The sequence below is a fragment of the Melanotaenia boesemani genome, chromosome 9, assembly GCF_017639745.1.
Source record: "Melanotaenia boesemani isolate fMelBoe1 chromosome 9, fMelBoe1.pri, whole genome shotgun sequence".
Taxonomy (NCBI): domain Eukaryota; kingdom Metazoa; phylum Chordata; class Actinopteri; order Atheriniformes; family Melanotaeniidae; genus Melanotaenia; species Melanotaenia boesemani.
The window spans coordinates 27,201,916-27,217,653 of NC_055690.1; the positions used below are offsets into that span (position 1 = coordinate 27,201,916).

Sequence of the window (15,738 nt, forward strand, 5' to 3'; positions counted from 1 at the left end):
ACTGGCTTCCAGTTGCAGCAAATTCAAAGCTCTGCTTCTGGCTTACAAAACAATAACCCAAACGGCTCCTGTCTACCTTCACTCCTTAATCCAGAGATACACTCCATCTCGACAGTTACGCTCTGCCAGCGAAAAACGCCTAGTGATCCCACCACAACATGGCGCAAAATCAGTAGCTAGACTCTTCTCCTCTGTTGTTCCCCGGTGGTGGAACGATCTACCAAACTCCGTCCGATCCGCAGAGTCCTTATCCACTTTTAAGAGCAAGCTAAAGACTCAGTTGTTTGAGGAGCATTTCCACACTTAGCTTAACTCTTCTGCTCAACAGAATGAGTTAGAAAGATTTGTCCAGCTCTTTGGCTCAACCAAGTACTGAAGAAGCTGTGTGCACTTATGCCCAAGTTGATATTGTTTGATGAAATCGTGATGTTTGTATTTAAACAAAATCACTTACAAAAACTACAATATATATATATATATATATATATATATATATATATATATATATGCACTGCCTCTAGCACTACATGACAGCACCTGGGTCCAACTGGACTCAAAGCAGTCTGGCTATCACTTAATTATGATGTCCCATCTTGTTTGAATTCATGCTTGTGTTGTTCTTACTCTCAAATGTAAGTCGCTTTGGATAAAAGCGTCTGCTAAATGACTGTAGAATAGAGCTGAGGAATTGAAATTCCAGCAGCATCATTAGGCAACAGAGTAACGAAGATTGCTTCATATTTCCAAAACCCACATCTTGTAACATTTACTTCATCATACTGACATTATATCGTGAGACTTTTCCTTCTACCACCATGCATCTGTGTCTCAGTTTCTGTATCACATACATCTAAAAAAATACATTTCCTACACTGTAATTATTTTCTAAAGCTGGGAAGGTGTGAAAGACTAATGGTGACAGTGTGGCCCAACCCAACAGCAGTCCACTCCTGTCTGGCAGTCCGTTGAATGATTGCATCAATAGGGCAATCTGAACCTCTATTGATTCACACAGTTGGCTAGTGCTGACACAAGTGAAACAGCAGGGGTTTGTACATGTGTGTGCCTGGGACAAACAGCTGGGTGTGTTGAGAGTTCAGCAGATTTTTCAAGCTGTAAAGCTGATTTATTGACTAAAGTCATGCTAACAACCTACATTAACTCACTCAGTACCTGATAAATAAACTGGAGACATTTCATTGAGTTCTAAAGTGTCTGAAGGACTGCCCTTTATGCCCCACAATTGGAGCAGTATTGACCCTGTGTACAAAATGTTTTACAGATCTTATTTCATTTTAACCGCAATAAAAAAAAAGACTGCATCTGACTATGTTGTGTATAGGTTGCGGCTTGTATTGTTGTGTTGTTGTTTTTTAAACCTTAGAGCACCGTTGCAATTAATAGGTCGATGAAATGTCCCTTGGGTGGATGTTGCAAGTGTAATCCACTTCAAACTGTTCTGCCCAAGTTTCAGAAATCAAGCCTCCTTTGTATATAACCATAGGGCTGCAGTGCAGGGCCCCGACCACCCAGACAGGGACAGTCCCGAGCAGGGGTAACTCCTGACGTGGAAGACCTCCCTAAGGAAAACACTGAAGTAAAAAAAAAGAATTAAATAAATAAACAAAATCTAAAAACAGTGATAAATAAATCCAACATGTATGAAAAAAGGATAAAACGTTCATAATAAAAGCAAAATTATAAAAGCTACATAAACAGGCAGCAGTTAGAAAATAAATAAATAATTAAATTAGTGATTAAATAAATAATACAAAAATTTAATAACTAAGTAAATATAAAAATGAATTAATTTAAAAGGAATAAAACTTAATTATGAGCTAAAATTAAAAAAAAAAGGTAGGTCTTGATCCTCTTTTTAAAAACCTCAACAAGTTTTGATGGTTGATAAACTGTAATGCATATGACTGGTGGGCTGCTAAAAACAAATGCATGATGCTCAAATAAAGAAAAAATTTTTAGTGATATTATTTTTGCTGCAATCAAACTATGAGCTAGTTAAGCAGCTCCACTGCCTTCCCTTCGTAGTAGAGAATAAAAAGTTCAGATAAGAAGTGGGGGCCTTAGTGAGAACAATTGATAAATCTGTGTCAAGCCAATTTTCAGTTAAAATGAGACAGTCAACTTTATTATCTAAAATCAGATCATTTACAATAAAAAAAAATATTTAAAAGACATCTAATATTTAAGAGGGCCATCTTAAGCTTTTTACCAGTATTTTTTTGCCGATAGTGACAGGGGCTACATGTAGTGGACATGGAATAGTGTGTGATTTGGGTGTTTGTTGCAGGTGATATGTACTGGAATGTGGGGTATGTGAGAGAAGGATGAGACTGGGGAGATGTTTCCTGGTGATATTCCAGCAGTGACGGCCACAGGGGGGAGCGAGTGAGTGAGCGGCAGTGATAGTGCTGCTGTATTGATGCAGAACAAAGGGGGGTAATGAAAACTGTCTGAGTGCACTCCATCAGACCTTAAAAAATGAGGGACGGTTCCAGAACAGATTAAAATTATCAATAAAATCTGTGCTAAAAGTCTTGCATGTGTTTTGGAGCCGTATTTTAGGCAAGGCAAGGCAAGGCAGTTTATTTGTATAGCACATTTCATGTACAGTACAATTCAAAGTGCTTTACATAAAACAAAGACATTACAGATATTTAGAATAGTAAAAGGCATCAACACATAATCACAATAAAATAATAAATTACATTAAAATGATTAAAAGCAAGATAAGTTAAAAAAGTTACCGTGCAGATTTCATGCATAGGCACATGAGAAAAGAAATGTTTTTAACCTGGATTTAAAAATGTCTACATTTGGGGAAAGTTTAATCTCCACTGGCAATTTGTTCCATTTGTTTGCAGCATAACAGCTAAATGCTGCTTCTCCATGTTTAGTCTGGACTCTGGTCTGGACTAGTTGACCAGAGTCTTTGGATCTAAGAGCTCTGCTAGGTTTATATTCTCTGAACATATCACAGATGTATTCTGGGCCTAAACCATTCTGGGATTTGTAAACAAGCAGAAGGGTTTTAAAATCCATTCTGTGACTGACTGGAAGCCAGTTTAAAGATTTCAAAACTGGTGTGATGTGTTCAGATCTCTTAGTCCTGGTTAAAACTCTAGCAGCAGCGTTCTGGATGAGCTGCAGATGTTTAATGCTCTTTTTAGGAAGTCCTGTTAAAAGACCATTACAGTAATCAAGCCTACTGGAGATGAACGCATGGATGAGTTTCTCTTGGTCTTTCTGGGAGACTAGACTTTTAATTCTGTTGATGTTTCTGAGCTGGTAAAAAGCTGTCTTAGTGACAGCTTTGATGTGGCTGCTGAAAGTCAGATCTGAGTCTATCAACACTCCCAGGTTACAAACTTGGTTGGTGATTTTAAGAGCCCGAGTCTCCAGGTGTTTGCCAATGCTGACCCTCTTCTCTTTGCTACCAAACAGAATAATCTCAGTTTTGTCTTCATTTAATTGTAGGAAATTCTCCCTCATCCAGGTGTTTATTTGCTCCAGACACTGACACATTAAGTCTATTGGACTGAAGTCATCTGGTGACAGAGACACATAAAGTTGTGTATCATCTGCATAACTTTGATAACTAATGCTATAGTTCTGTAATATTTTACCCAAAGGGAGCATATACAAGTTGAACAGAAGAGGTCCAAGGACTGACCCCTGGGGGACTCCACAAGTCATGGCCACTCGCTCGGAGTCATGAAGCTGGTGAAATACAACAATTTTAAGACCAAGAAGTCTGCTAAAGAGCCTCAGTTCAGAGTAGAAAGAGGGCTAAAAACAGACTTCCCACAGTCCTTAACGTTAACATTAAAAAGTTCCATGAAATCCTTCTTGGTCAGTTCCGATGTTGGCGGGTTATATCACTGGTGCCTATTTAAACTACTACTCGTTTGTTGGAGTCCAGGAGAGACTGCAGCAATCCTAGGAGTTTCTGGTAGATTACTGGCACTGTAGCCCCAAGAAAGTAGTGTGTGGAAGCATTGAAGAAGTGGATATTTCTTACCACAGAATCTCCCACGATGAGTATGGTTGGAGGGAAAAGAGGAAAAGAGTAGGCAAGTCAAGGAGACTGCTGATGATAGGCCAGTAAAGAGGAGCTGCTACTGCCCAAGGAGGAAGACGGTCCGTAAGGAGGCACTTTACCCAGCAGTGGAAACTCCTGGTGGTGGTGGATGTTGAAGCCACCCACAGCGGTTGTGGCAGGAAAGGAAGACTGGAGTACTAGCCAGACGAGCCACCAGGGCAGAGCGTCTGCGGACAGGCTTCCAAAGTAGCTTACAACATGAAGCTGAAGATGTTTTCACCCCCGGGACCTCCATTCTCCATCAGGGCCCACCCCAGACTGGCTCCGGGCACCACCAAACGCCACCCCGCGATCAGTCTGAAGAGGGATCCTATGGTACGGTGTCGTGAAGGGCAGAGGTAATTGAGGCGATCCATTGTAATTGTTCAAAAGTAATAATAATAAAACATTTTATTTATAGGTGCCTTTCTTGACACTCACCGTACAGATAAAAACAATCACATCTTCTAACACATCTACTCTGTTAGAGGAGCATCTTTGGTTTTTAACTCACCAGAGAGCTGCCTAATATCTCCATAAGGTCAGCTTTGTCTTTGTTAGCTTTTTTTAGTTTTATGTCTTCTTCAGAGAGAACGTTTGCATCCATGGCAGACCACAGACAGCCCTCCTCATGGCCACTATGCTTTAGTAACAAGAATTTTTATCTTATTGGATACAAATTACTGAGCTGTTTCAATTGGTTAGTTTGGTTCAATGTTTAACTTTGTGGTTTGTTGCTTCAGGTCTAAGCTGACAAAATAAAATGATCATCATCTGGAAAACTTTTTGCATAGTCCTTCAGTACAGAATGTTAAAAATTAAGAAGATAAGAACATTTCCTGTTCTCATGAAATTATCTCCTTGTACAACACAGAGAATCCAACTATGTTTGCATCTTTAACAACAATAATGTAAATCATATATTGCCTTCATTCGGCAGCATCAAGCCAGGTATTTATTTATTACTTTTAATATTTTATATCTGCTTTCAGCTTGGAGACAGAAGTTAAAGAGTCGAGGGGTGGGTGCACTGTTAGAAGCTACCTTACAAGCTAACACACTCTTTTGTCAGTCAGCTGGTGCAGAGAGCAGGAATAGAGTGTAGTCTATTAACTAACAGTCAGCATAACCCATAATGTATTACAGTGGGAGGTTTCTTCGGTGGCTTGTGCTTTTTGCAGCTGCAACAGATCTTGTTGTGCTGTAACTTGGGAAAATGGCATTTTTACATGCTACTCATCCTACTCAAACATTGTTTTAATGCCTGCAGACAACCGGGCAGTTTATGTTCCTAATCCAAGCCAAATAGTGAGTGAAAACAAAGGTTAACAGCAAGGAAAATTGACATTACTGGTCAGGGTAAAAACTGTTGTGTTGACCAACTTGACCACCACATTTTCTAAACTAATGTGATTTGATCAGACATTATAATCAGTTTCTAGGTTTACCATAATAAACATCTTTTTAATTATTTCGTTTTGGACTGATTCTCCATTCTGGAGACTGGAAGTCAAGAATTCAGCTTTATTAAGATGTTGTTTTAAAGGGACACTGCCATCCTTATGCAATTACTGCCATCAAATGTTGGAGTCGTGTATTGTATTCTAACATATAGTATATTCTAGATCAGGGCTACTCAATTCGGTCCTACGAGGGCCGCAATCCAGCAGGTTTTCCATGTATCCCTGCACCAACACACCTGAGTCAAATTAGGTGGCTCTAACAGCCAATCAGGTTCTACACAATGACTCATTAATTTGACTCAGGTGTGTTGGTACAGAGATTCATGGAAAACCTGCTGGATTGTGGCCCTTGTAGGACCGAATTGAGTAGCCCTGTTCTAGATCCTAACTTTCTCAAAGACTTATTGCAACAACAGTAGCCATCTTATCTCAAAAAGCCACGACAACACAGATGAAGGCATGTCATCCAAAAGTTAGGTGAAGAAGTTCCCTCTGGATCAACATCTGGTGGATAGGAATTTACTGTCAGATATCGTTCCTCTATGTTCAGAAGAAGAGTGGTTCTCACAGGGGGAATAGATCACGATGGGGAAACTGACCTCAATGGCTTTTTGTCACAGTAAAAACCAACTTATAAAGCCTTCCCACCGGCTTTTAGTCCTGTTTTACTGCTACTGAAAGCTGGCTTTTACCGTGACTATGAAAGAGACTGAAATCATGTAAACATAGACTTCTGTACCAATGAGGCTGGTGTATTTTAGCAGAAACTACTGTTGTGCTGCCCATGGTAACAAGCAACACTGTCTAACAAAACTGAATAAAATAATTTAGCTTTAGGCTAATTTAGTCTGTACCGCTGACTTACTTGTCGAGGAATAAGCTGGCAACTTCAGCATCTCTTTTAAAATCTTTCTCCTTCTTGAGCTCCTTCCACCGGGGGAAGACTAGCCCGATGTTAATCCTCCTTTTTGTATCATCTGGTCACGCTGCCTTTTTCGCTTTCTTTCAGCTCTCGTACTGCTGCTGCATATGCATGGTCCTGCACTTTGTCAGTAACAATTTAACAGATTTTCCAACTTGCTGGGGCAGTAAGCCTTTCTCGTTTATCTTCTCCTCCCGCATCTCAATCACTGTGCACTGGCTCACAGAAAAAACGCGTAGTTGGTGCTATTTGTCCCTTGCCAGCAGCTGTTTCAAGATGGCAGACCATCATGGCTCTGCCCTACCTGCTTATCCGCCACATGTATGAACAAATCTAAAATTCTTTGCTTACGAGAATGTGTCACATCATTAGCAGAGGTCATAATGCACCAGTGGTAACACATATATAGATGCAGATATCGATTTTGGCCAGTAGACAACAGAAAATGTTACACAATGTCCCTTTAAGGCAACATACAGAAAAAATTACTTTGTTTTTGTTGGTGATGATGGATTAATAAGCCATTGAAATGTGAGGTGCACTTTTTCACTTACAGGTTCTTCTTTATGCCCCAGTTTTTGTAAAATAAATAATGACATGATGTAATATGTGAAGGGTTGTTATCTATTTACGTTATTTTTAGATCTAGTAAGGACCAGATGTTTTTTATTTTTCTTATTTTCTTTTTTTTCCACAATGTCCTGATAGATAAAACCTTATATCAGAAGGTATACAATGGATAGTCCAACATTACAAACAACAAAAGACAAACCATGTAATTTTACAGTCACAGTCAAGTGTGGAAGACACTGGAAAAGAATAATACAGGCAAAAGGGTAAACATGCAAACTATACAACCCGATTGCTGAAGTGAAATTGCCAACAATCCCCTTTGTAAATTATACTCTAATCATGTTCTGAATGCTTATTGTATCTTATGCAAAAATAGTGAGTTAGCACAACCAATAACTAAAGCTTTCATAGTATGTAGCAGATTAAATTAACATTGATTCCCTGTGAATTGTACAGGTATAGAGAAGTATAACTGTTTAACAGTAAAATGAGTGGTTAGAGTACTTAAACTTTGTAGCTAAAACATTGGTAAATGCACTTAAAAGTTAGAAATACACAAGTGCAAAGCCAATCCTAATAAACCCATGATTAAGCAGTGTTTGATTACACAGCCTTTGATTAGACAGACCCATTTTATCATAAAACAACAGGAGGTTCTGTCTATCTTCCGTTTGGTCATTTGTCACATGCTGCGTTCAAGTCAAAGGTGCCACATGATCTGGGTTAGTCTTATGCCCTGCGTGTAAAGCTCTTCACGGTTTAACACACCCACAGGCATTCACAATAGCAAGGGCTCTATATCACATTATATTATACCAGAAAGCAGGTAGGAATTTAAATAAATAGGAGATTATTATTAACAATGTAAATGTCTAATTTTGTAGTCAACTGTATCCCAAAATACTTTGATTTATGTACCTATCAGGAGTCTTCCTATTTGGAAGTAAAAGTGTCCATGTAATACAGATATACAACTTAACGCAAACTTACACACACACACAGCACACACATAGGTTTCTGTGACGGCCTGATCAATTAAGTATTTACAAAGGATACCAGTTCTTCGGTTAAATATTCACATGTTTTCCAAGATGAATAAAGGATGAGCATTTGACACATTTATCTGTGTGTGCATGTATTTTTGTGTCTGAAGCCAATGTGTCATGTCTGTGTTAATGTGACTCAACTAATGATCTTGTTCTGTGAATGCTTGGTTGAGAGCACAAGTGTGGCTGTGTCCTGGTCACCAACTATAGTTTCCAAGAAACAGAGACATACACACACACACACACACACATATGCACACTTTTGTATGAAGAGAGACAAGTGGCAGACTCATACATGTGTTACAACACAATGAGAAACAAATTATACCCAAACTAACTGATCATGGCAAAAAAATAATAATAATAAAGTATGTCACTGAAATCCCTTTTTTAAATGTAATTTCTAATGTTGTCCATATCCATTTAGTGCCAGCTAATTCTTTAGTCCTACCCTTTAATTTCTGTTTAGCTCTATGATTAACAAAGTGACGTGCCTGGAAAGCTTCTCCTTACATAGGCAGATGGCAGAGTCTAAACACTCACACACTTCACAGTAAAAGGCTTGCAACTGTCTGTAGTTTAATAAATGGTCACTGTTACTTATGAAATGTAAATGTTCTTAAATATTTAGCATATTCTCTTTTTTTCCTGCCTTGAAGTCATGTAGAAAAGAGCAATAGTGTTTTGAGATCACTTTTTATTAACAAAATCATAAATATTTAGATGGTGAGCCTTGAGTAAACAAATATAACTTTTAGCTGGGAAATAAAGATAGGTGTAATGTAAAAAAAAAAATTAAAAAAACTTTCATCCATGAAACTACCAGAGCACATCTAATTCTAGTCCAAAACAAAAAAGATTTATATCCACCAGCAGAGGGATCAGTCATCAAAGGATTGCAGTGTTTATGATATTTTGCTGCTTAACTTGTCATTTTTACACATTTTACATAAAAGTATTAATTTCACATTATGAGATCAAGGTGAACTTTGCAGTCTGTAGTACCAAAGATGTTTTTTAACAACAGGAACAGTTCGAACAACACATTTTTACACCAAACTTAACTGACATTTGGGACACAGCATCATTATGTTTTGTTTTGTATTTTTTTTTTTTGTTTGTTTTGTTTTTTCATTTCTCTTTTGCAAATTAAGAATGCAATTTACTTTACTTCTTTTTAATTGAAGATGTTTTAAATGATAAAGATGTGTGTTTTCCACCAGAGGATGAAGTTGTAGTCTCCTCTCAGATCACTATTACTAAATATTGAATATCAGCTTGTCTTTGTTTAGTTTAAGACACTAAAGCCACTTTGTTGGTTTAGGAAGCAAATAGCTAAAATACAATCTCTGATATTATTGATCAGATGTTAAAAGACACACTTTGATACACTTTTCAACACTGCAGCACATTTGGTATTCATTTTATTGTGTCTATGTTGAATAACTAGTATCCTGTGTGATGAAACATTATGCTAACAGGCTACCTGTCATGGTTTACGAGGTTTGTTTTGGTGTTTGCTTAATTTTTTTTTGTGCAAATTAAATTATTCTTTGGACCTCCATCTTCTGTATTTGAGCCACCTTTATACCTGTTTTAGGTGGAAACCGGTTTTCCTTCTGTGTTTTACTTTGCTTTACTTTGCCCTTTGCTTTCAATCCTTGTTTTGCACCTGAGTGCTAATGACTGTTAATTTGTTTACCTCAGTGTTGATATATATGTTGTCATTGTTTTCCTTCAGTGTTAGTCCTATTTAATTATCTGCTTATTTCACATCCACCTGCCTCCTGGCAGTGACTTTGTACTTGGGTCCACTTCTTCACCTGAGCATGATGGAATGTATTTATTTGATGAGACATGAGTGAGAATGGGTTGTATAAGAAAACACATTTGAAAGTTTTTATCTGTAAGACTTCACATCTAGGAGTAACATTTTGAAATGCAACCCCAATTTCTTCTTTTAACAAGTGTGTACTAATAAATGAGGTTCTGAGGAGACAGGAGACCTTTTGGTGGGGAATGTTGTCTCATTGTTGAATGATACAGGACTGTAGCTGCTCAACAGCACTAGACTGTATTTAGTATATTATGTACTGTAGATAAAGGAAAATTCAAATTCTTTTCAATTTCATACTGAGGATGATTATGCAGAAATTCCTCTACATTTTTAAAATATTTTTTTTAACATATTTACTTCTGAGAGACTCTGCTTCCCCAAGGTGCTCTTTTTATGTTATTAACCTGTTGCCAGTTAACCTGAGTTACAACTTGGAGTGTTGCTGCCATCAGATTTAAGATGATCTAATCATTTTCTTTAAATAAAAAAAATCCTCCTTTCAACATGTAATATATTCTCTATGTTCGATTACAAAAAAAATATTAGTTTATTGGATTTGCAAGTCATTTAATTACATTTTAATCCTAATTTTACACAGTGTCCCAACTTTTTTGGAATTGTAGTTGCATATCGTGATCAATAGTTGAGGAAAGAAAAGACAAAAGAGAAAAAAAAAATCTGACAAAACAGCCTGCATGAAGAAAGAAGTGAGTGACAGAGAAGTAGAGAAGCAACTGTTGGGAAATTAAGTGTCACTTTCACTGTGCAGTGTGTCAGCAGAGCTCATTTAATCAGATGGACTGAGAAACATCCAGGCTGTCTGCAAATTCACACAGAGTTGTGTTAGCATCACTTCAGAGGACATTACATTGATTTTAATTGATTTCCAGAGGACTTCCCCTCAGTATAACTTCTCTTTGCATGACCTTTATCCTTATCTTGCTTAAAGATTTACAGTGTGAGCTTGTCCGTCATTAAACCCGTGTGGATCCCTACAACGTCTGTTTTGAGAGACTTATGTCACCACAACCTGAGTAACACAAGTACACACACACACAAGCAAAGTTACACTGGCACATCCAAAAGCACATGACATATGCTTCATAATGTACCCATCTGCCCCCTGGAGGCTTAAATGTCCTGTTCACTGCTTTTCTTTTGCCCAGAATTTCTCTGCTCTGTAGCCAACAATACCATGGCCTTTTGATTAATCTCCCTACAAGCCTGATTGAATTGATGTCCTTTAATTCAGTGTGAGTAATCAAAGCATCAGCAGAGTGCATTTGCTTCACTGGCATTTAGGTTAAAAGGGGATGTACAAGGTTTATTTTTTGCTAGTCTGGTTGACTTTTTCATTGTAACATTAATGTATTTACCCAGATGAGAAAACAGGAAAGTATATTTCTGTTCTGTAAAAAATACCTGCTCAAATGAGAAACATATATCATTATTTCACATATAAATAAAAGAATTCTGCCATTTTGAAGTCACAAAAAGAGTAGAAACCAGGAATTAGGAAAGTATTGCTGCACCACAGACATAATGAAGCATTTAAAAACTTACAAAACCTTTAAGTGAAGCAGGAAGATTTTCTCATACTGGAGTGAATAAAAAAATGATGGATGATGGAGGCGTTAAAAGATAGTACACTGTAACAGCTGTAGCCTTTTTTCATACAATCAAAGAACATTGAGAATGCAAATAAAGCAATGCAGGAAAGAGACAAAGGCAAAGGAAACACCAGAGTGAACCGGCGTTGGATGTTCATTCAGTGGTGAGGCGTTCACTGTCGTGCCCTGGCTGGCTGTCAAACTCATTTTCTGTAGCTTCTTCAAATAAATGCTTTCTGGGAAAAAAAAGTAGCTGATCTCTGCTTTTCTAGCACGCCTCAATAAGAATGTCACAAAGCAACGATTAATTAGATAATTAGCTTAAACATCGGCCACATTAGCCTGGAGGAATGAATATTTCCTGAACCGAACAACAGTAAAATTGTAACCACAGCCTCCTTTTTTAAGATGCATGTTAACAATGAAGTGAACATGCACAGAAAAGAAGCTGGAGCTTATTTTTATGGCTTCACTTCCTCTTCCCATCAGTGTTTTTTCATAGTTTAGAATGAATAAAAAATGTTTTAAAAAAAAAAACTGTAGAAATTATTTATTATGACTGTGTGTCTGTCTTTAGTTTTGTGTTTCAGTAAGGACAAATTTTTGGAAAACAGTATTTAAAGAAAAAGCAGTTTGCTGGCTCTGATTTGCCTATTATGTGATCTATAGTAACTTCACCAGTGTGGTTTAGAGGACACTTGTGGTTAGGTGTTAAAACAAGGTCCAAGTTTAAGGGTTACAACTATTTTATTTGTTTAAAGGACATGTTTTATTTATTTATTTATTTAGATGGTAAATTTGCCATAACAGCCTATGTTGGGGTATCGTGAGAAGACACCACTTGCTCAAAGGGGTCAAGGACCAAAAAGACTTTATCACACCACAAATGGCTGTTAGGGTTTTAAACAAAAACACACTGGAAGGTCTGAAAGAGCTGATTTGCATCTCTTCCTTTAGGGTGTTTAAATGTTAATAAAAACATTTTTAATTAACACTTGCAGACATCCTGTTTTGGGGGGGGTTTGTGCTGCAGAACAGGTTTTACATTTTGAAAATTATAGGCAATATAAGTACATTTTTCCATGATGAAGTGTGTGTGTGTGTGTGTGTGTGTGTGTGTGTGTGTGTGTGTGTGTGTGTGTGTGTGTGTGTGTGTGTGTGTGTGTGTGTGTGTGTGTGTGTGTGTGTGTGTGTTTCTATTTCGACAGACTGAACAGAAAAGGCCTTAACCGCTGATCCACTGGCCTTAGCAGACAGCTGTTTTAATGCGTTACTATAGTAATAACCACATCTTTTAAACACAAACAAGCTCATGCACATATATAAGCCAATCTCCCAAGGCGAGACACTTACAGCATGAGCTCCCATAGCCAGGTTCATCCAGCAGACTGCCATCACATTTGTCCTTTGTATTCTGTTTCACCTGCCATTGATGGACACAGAGGTGTGATCGAAAGGTCTCATTCTATGCTGCCATTTCTTTACTACTACCACAACAACAGAATAAGTTTAGGCCATGTTATTATTACACTGACTATAATATGTTCTAGCATGCTGGCAGAATTTAGCACAGACTCACTGATGAGAAAGCCTCAGGGAACAAATGGGCTGTTTGAATGACCAAAATATAGTTCATGGAAATTGTAAGTCACCAGCTTCTCCAAATATAAAACATACATGGACACAATTTCTGAACCACTATGCATGCTTTAGTTTAGACATTGCATCATGGCATGCTTACTGGTTTTTGTTTTTTGAGCCAGAAAATTTAGTTCCTGTCTATCATACTTTGCCTTTCTTGTTATGTGTCTAATAATGTCTTGTAAATGTAAAGCTAACGGCAAAAAAAAAAAAAAAAAAAAAAAGTAAATTGCATTTACACAAACTTTAGGGATAAATATAAATTAGACATAAAAAAAAAAACCATGCCAACAACAGAAACTTATTTAAAGGATTAAATCCCTGCTGAAGACTATCTTCCTCCTTTGTTCTGTTGCTAAAAACACAGTGCAGACAAAATAGCTGCAGGCTGATTTCTTGCCTGAAGGCAGAGCAGTGATCCACTGTGTCCAAGTCACACTCAGTCAAACCACTCACCAGCACAATGCCTAGTCACAAATGACAAGTTACACAAAAAATATAACAAACATGGCGTCAGTGCACCAATGCCTAAAGAAACGAAAACTGGATTACCTTCACAGCTAACATGTTTTTAACATTCAACATTAGTCATGCTAAGGATGATTAATTTCTGCTCTATTCAGTATTAGACTGATTAGACACTGACTTTAGTGTTTTAACTGATGTATTACCATGCATAACCTTGTGTTCAAGATATACCCAAGTTTAAGTAAATGTGAATAAAAACTGTCAAAGAACATTTAATGTTAAGTATTAAGAAAATGTGCACATGCATGCACTTAGGGGAATTCAAATATGGCCATATTAAAGTAATATTATGAGGTATTTTTGCAATTTGGACCATGTTCTAGTTTTATGTATGTCCATGCAAATCTATCATGTCTGATTCAATCCAGCAAAATTCCTCTAATTTTCTATATATGTATGGAGAACAGTACTACTCCCACAGCACTCACGGAATGATCAATCAGGTGATGGGCTTCACATGAAGATCAATAGTTCCCAGGATGCAGTTGGGTTACACAACATAAAAAGATCCAGTATGATGAACAAATGTAGTAGATAGAAACTACAGTAGCAGCGACAACTACTGTCCATCAAGTCCCTCAAATATTGCATTTAGAAAGCAAACTCTGTTGTTAAAAACAGCAAATAAGGATGAGTTAAGAAATGTGGCAGAGCAAACAAGCAAAGCATCCCTCTCACCCAGACACACCCTTCAAATAAGGTTACCTGTAGACCATGCCGGTCTGACTCCTCACTGTGTCATGCAGTGACAACGAGTGGAAGTTGAGAAACTCCTCCAGTTGTTTGAGTTGCACTGCACTGTTGGGTTTGTTTCCCGTCCACAGCATCAGAGGAGTGTAAGATCGCGACCCCAGTCCCGTGGATGCCTGCCTGATGAGTCTACCCTGGCCCGGGCCTTGAACTTGGACCCCACCTCCGCCCTGACCCCTGCCGCTCTTCTGCTTCGGGTTGGGAATATCCGGACATGTGGCTTTGTACAAGTACATCTTCCAGCTTTCTTTGTCACTTTCCCCTCTCTTTCAGTTTCTCCCGTCTTCTGTTAGTGTGTCCCACAAACATGTAAGCTCAAAGTAATCCAGGTAGGCCCCTCGCCCACACAATGCTACATGAAGCTGAGGAGGGTGTGTGGGAACATTTGATTAAAGCCTGATGCAAAGAAAAGTACTCCACTGAACAGAGCTCCACATAAACTGTATTTTTCTTATTTGTAAAAAAAAACGAATAAGAAAGAAAAAAGTGCGAGAAAATCGAAAGCAAAAAAATCAACCAAGTAGCAGAGTCCGTAATTTTTCCAGTCTGTGTGCTGGCTGCAGTACGTCCACACAGGAAAAACAGGTCTTTTCCTTACATGTACATCTCCATGTGCTGTGCCACATATGCTCTTTGCACACACACAGAAACAGACACATAACCGCCACCCTCTGCCCCTCTCCTCCCTCACACACACACAACACACACACTCATGTTGTCACTTTGCCCCCTGCTCAGCCAGACTACATCATAAGCTCAGTTTGGTTTTGCTCCCTATTAAATGGCCTGGGAATCTGGGACGTTTTTTTTCTCTCTCTCTCTTTCTCTCCCTCCCCCTCTCTCTCCTTACCCCCCTCTCTCTCTGTCTATTTCTCTCACTATCTCCTTCCTTTCTCCTTGTTTTTCCTCCCAACTCGTTCTTGTCCTTTCTTCAATTCTCATTCCTCATCATCCCTCTTTTGTCTCTCACTATTCCCTGCATCACAAGCTCTTCCAGTTCTCCTGATTTCCTCTCTTATATCTGCACCAGCATGTAAGTCTCCTACTTTTCCTCTTTGCTTTGTGTCACGCCATTTTTAATATTTTTTTACATCTGGCAAAGGCACTGGTTAAAGCAAAAACAAACAAAAAAATAATAACAATAAATAAATAAAAGTTTGTCCTGTTTAGTCGCTTCTGCATGTGGTGTTTAAACTTTTTCTGTCCTTCATCTTCCTCATTCTAAACAAATTGTACTTTGGAGTTTTGCCCATGATAAACACCTAAACT

General features: G+C 38.1%; 1 protein-coding gene across 3 annotated transcripts in view; it reads right to left on the bottom strand.

The window, feature by feature from the left end:
• kcnab1a (potassium voltage-gated channel subfamily A regulatory beta subunit 1a) overlaps positions 1-15,738 on the bottom strand; it is a 124,211-nt gene that overhangs the window by 95,312 nt on the left and 13,161 nt on the right. The window contains exon 1 of one of the 3 annotated variants that reach the window (XM_041995454.1): positions 14,425-14,705. The exons of the other annotated variants lie outside the window; for them this stretch is intronic. Coding sequence (XP_041851388.1) covers positions 14,425-14,705 — 281 coding nt within the window. Of the gene's footprint in view, positions 1-14,424; positions 14,706-15,738 lie in introns of those variants that run through there. 3 annotated transcript variants of the gene reach the window in all.